The sequence below is a fragment of the Corvus brachyrhynchos genome, unplaced genomic scaffold (assembly GCF_000691975.1).
Source record: "Corvus brachyrhynchos isolate BGI_N302 unplaced genomic scaffold, ASM69197v1 scaffold614, whole genome shotgun sequence".
Taxonomy (NCBI): domain Eukaryota; kingdom Metazoa; phylum Chordata; class Aves; order Passeriformes; family Corvidae; genus Corvus; species Corvus brachyrhynchos.
The window spans coordinates 702,332-705,921 of record NW_008237444.1 but is presented as its reverse complement, the minus strand read 5'-3'; the positions used below and the strand labels follow the sequence as shown (position 1 = coordinate 705,921).

Below are 3,590 nucleotides of genomic sequence, written 5' to 3'. Positions count from 1 at the left end.
AGGGCAGCGCCGTGGGGAAAGGGACGGTGCTGAGACCGTGTACATGAGGCTTCGAAGGAATGCGGTGTTGTTTTTACTGGGGCTTGCCTTTTAGTAGCTCCGAAGATGAAGGAGGGAGGGACGGAGTCTCGTGCAGCGGTAGACTTGGCTCTCCGAGCTGTTGTGTGGATAAGCTCTGCTGTCCGGCGTGGTGCTGCGTGTCTCCGTGCTATGGCAGAGCTATGAGAACGGGGGACGTGAGTTCTTAAGCAGAAGCTTTTTTTTTTTTTTAAATTGCTATAGAATTACAGTTGACATGAAAATGTAATTAACTAGAAAAGAGCATCTCCCTTTTACATGGGAGAAGGCGAGTAGCAAAGCAGCTCTGAAAATGCAGTACGAACGCTCAATCTGAATGGAAAGAAAGTGCAGTAGAAACTCGTGATTTAGTTCAAGGATAAGAGATTTTAAGGTAGTGTTTTGAGCGTACTGTATTTCCTAGCAAATATGCTGAGGTCTGCTTGGGCATTAAAATACCAGAAAACAGTTGGTATTTCTTAAAGTTACGTGAACCAATTACTCTTTTTCCAGCAGGGCAGTTACTTACTGGGATTTGTGGCCCCTTTCTTGCAGTTCTGGCTATTACAGAAGTCACAGCTTGTTGAAAGGGATGTGTCTTACTTGTGCACCTCAGAGCAGAAACGATGACTGTGACGCTTCAGTTTGCACGGTCAGGCTTTGAATTAAAGGAGTATAACTGACACAGGTAGTTCTTATGTGTGACTGAAGGAGAAGGGGAAGGAGAGGAACAAATGGCCAGAGGATACCAGATTTTTCTTGTAAAGCCATTCTGATCTACTAATTTTTTAACTGGACCTAAAACAAATTCTCAATGCTTACAGTAGGGTAACATGTTTGTATAAACAGAATGCTTGAAGTTTTGAAATTGTGAATAGCAAATGAAACTAAGAAATTTTGTGGTGCGCAGAAATAAGTGCAGTCGTCTAGATTGTATTTTTATGTGTGATTTCAATAACACAGATTTGTTTGTGGACCTTTTGAAGCTTATGCATTCTTTAGGGTCAATTGAACCAGTACTGGAGGCAAATCTCAGCTTTTTTCTACAAGGGGAAGCATCTGCTTTCTAGAGAGATTAATTTGGTCAGATCTGTGAAAGAGGTATTTCTTTCTTTCATAATACTTAAACTTATAAAATGAGTCTAACTTTTAAAGCTGATATATATGAGAATGGAAACTGCATAAAATGAAGTTAATAATATTTTGCTTTTAGGTAGAAAAATAATAATTTATGGCAACTAAATAGGAAGATACATATGTCATCGTTTTGTCTTTCAGAATATAGACCCGTGGCCATCATTTCAAAGTTAAAAATCAAGTTTTTAAAGAGTCAGAAGAATTCAGTCTCGGAAGTGATGTTTCTGATCTGCTAAGAGTTAAGGTCATAGCTTAGGAGAACCTGTTGCTCATAGTGTGTTTTAAGCTATTTCTGGAAGTGTTACTTATTGTGGGATTTGTAGCTTCCCTGCTCCCTTCAAGCTTTTGGGATTTTGTTTTACTCTCTGTTTATGGATAAAAGTAGTTTCAAAGCGTGCCTGTAGCTGTTCAGGCTATGTTGGAGATATAAAAAATTCAGGCTACTTGAGAACACTTGTGATTTACTTAAAAAAACTACTTTTGGATTAATTTTTTACAGAAGTTTCTTAAAAACAATCATTTTCCCACATTTCTCAGTTATACCTTTTTTTGCAACTTGTAAATAATGGCTTTTTGTGTTGAAATGACACAAACAATGTATGTCTTGTTAACTGGCAGATTTAAGCCTTCAGAAGTATATAGTTTGAGAGTGCTGATATACTTCGTGTTTTATTATCTCTGTGCTGTGCATTGTCAACCCTTTTTAGCAGAGTGTATTTTCTTTCACAGAGTGAAGATACACAGCAACAAATTATCAGAGAAACTTTCCATTTAGTATCGAAACGTGATGAAAATGTCTGTAATTTTCTAGAAGGAGGACTGTAAGTATCAAGTTTGAAATAAGTGCCCAATACTGACTTTCAAGTATTATTACTGCTGATTGCAGTATAACTTTTCACAGTTGTAATGTAAATGCCAGGTCACTTGAGATTTGTTGATACACAGGAAACAATACCATGTTGCACCAAGTGTACATATTCTTTACTAACTGAAGCATAGATACATGTACCAAAATGTCTTAGGCAATAAAACTATTATTTTCCTAGTGCTGTAATGGCCACTGTACCATATCTAGTGCCATGATTGTTTCAGATACAAAGATGGGGAGGGAACAGGCAGATGTTGTTTTGCTATAATCAAGCTAAAGATTTCTAGTCTCATTTTAAGAGGCATTGGCATTTGCCATACCCATTGAATCACAGAATATTCTGAGGGGACCCACAAGGTCTCTTAAGTGAACAGCCCATACAGGAATCCACAGCCCCGTCTTGGTGTTTTTAGCACCATGCTCTGACCAACTGAGCTAAATCTTCAGAAAACAAAAATATTTTGGAGCTGTTGCTTTGGCTTGATCTCCTAAAATTTGAGCAGACAGCCTTTGATAGTAGGATTCCTCAGCCTTTTTATCAGGATTTGGGCTTGCTGTATAAACTAGGAAGAAAAAAAAATAGGTTTTAAATGTGCTAACTAGTACAGTTTCAACCAAGACACTTTATCAATAAAGAAAAGCAGGGTAGGAGGAAAGTGAGAGTTATGTGTTCTGTCTCTATAAGACAGACACAAAATAATCCTTTTTGAATCATCTTCATTGTTTCTGAAAGTCAACATCCTTTAGCTGAAATGGAGATGTGTTTTATTTTGGAGTTTTTATTAGCCATCAAGAGTAAATAGTTAAAAAGCCACCTTCTAGGAGAAGGGGTCATTATTGATGGAGTAAGCTCATGATCTCCAGCCTATGACATAGAGATTGTCGTGGTCTGTTAAATATTATATTTATGGGAATTTCCGGTTACTGAAAGTTAATCTGCTAACATGTAGATTTTCTGTGTGCAGAGTCAGAGTCAAATGCTTAGTCTGTACCATGTCAGCTAGGATGTCTTTTTTCTTGATCAAAATGATTCCTGATCTTTTTTATTACTGCTTTTAAAATTTGAATTACTCTTTTCCAACTCCTCAACTGGTGGTTCTATCATTAGGTTCTTGGAGATTATGTTAAGTTGGAAACCTTCTGTCTTGAGTTCTAAGGTGAAAGACAGAAGACATTTGGAGCTTTTTTAAAAATCACAGCTGCTTAACAAAAATAAACTGAGACAGAGAACACAATTCTGGCATTCCTCCTACTGCTCAGTTCCAGGGTTACCATTTCAATTTTTTTTTCAGTATATTTTTTTTCAGGACAGGGATCACTTGAGAGTTTGCAGTTTACCCAAAGGCCTCAACGATTTATGTGTAGAACTATGTGTATTTCAAGCATGAAGCGTTTGAAAGAACTGGGTAAATAAACCACAAAAGAAGAAACTTTAATTGCCATTTCTTTCCACTTTCCTATTTGTTTGTCACAGTGTTGTCTGATATGTAAACGTAGTTCCTGCTCTTCAGAAACAAGGGGTTCTCTT

At 37.2% G+C, this 3,590-nt stretch overlaps 1 protein-coding gene across 3 annotated transcripts in view; it reads left to right on the top strand.

The window, feature by feature from the left end:
* The first annotated feature begins 6 nt into the window (after positions 1 to 6).
* Positions 7 to 3,590, top strand: part of AP3S1 (adaptor related protein complex 3 sigma 1 subunit) — a 28,887-nt gene continuing 25,303 nt past the window's right edge. Inside the window, exons 1-2 of one of the 3 annotated variants that reach the window (XM_017731414.1) lie at positions 7 to 236; positions 1,924 to 2,015. In XM_017731414.1, the coding sequence (XP_017586903.1) occupies positions 60 to 236; positions 1,924 to 2,015 (269 nt within the window). In that variant the 5' untranslated portion in view covers positions 7 to 59. Of the gene's footprint in view, positions 237 to 274; positions 710 to 1,923; positions 2,016 to 3,590 lie in introns of those variants that run through there. The other 2 variants (XM_017731413.1, XM_017731415.1) reach the window with 2 other exon arrangements.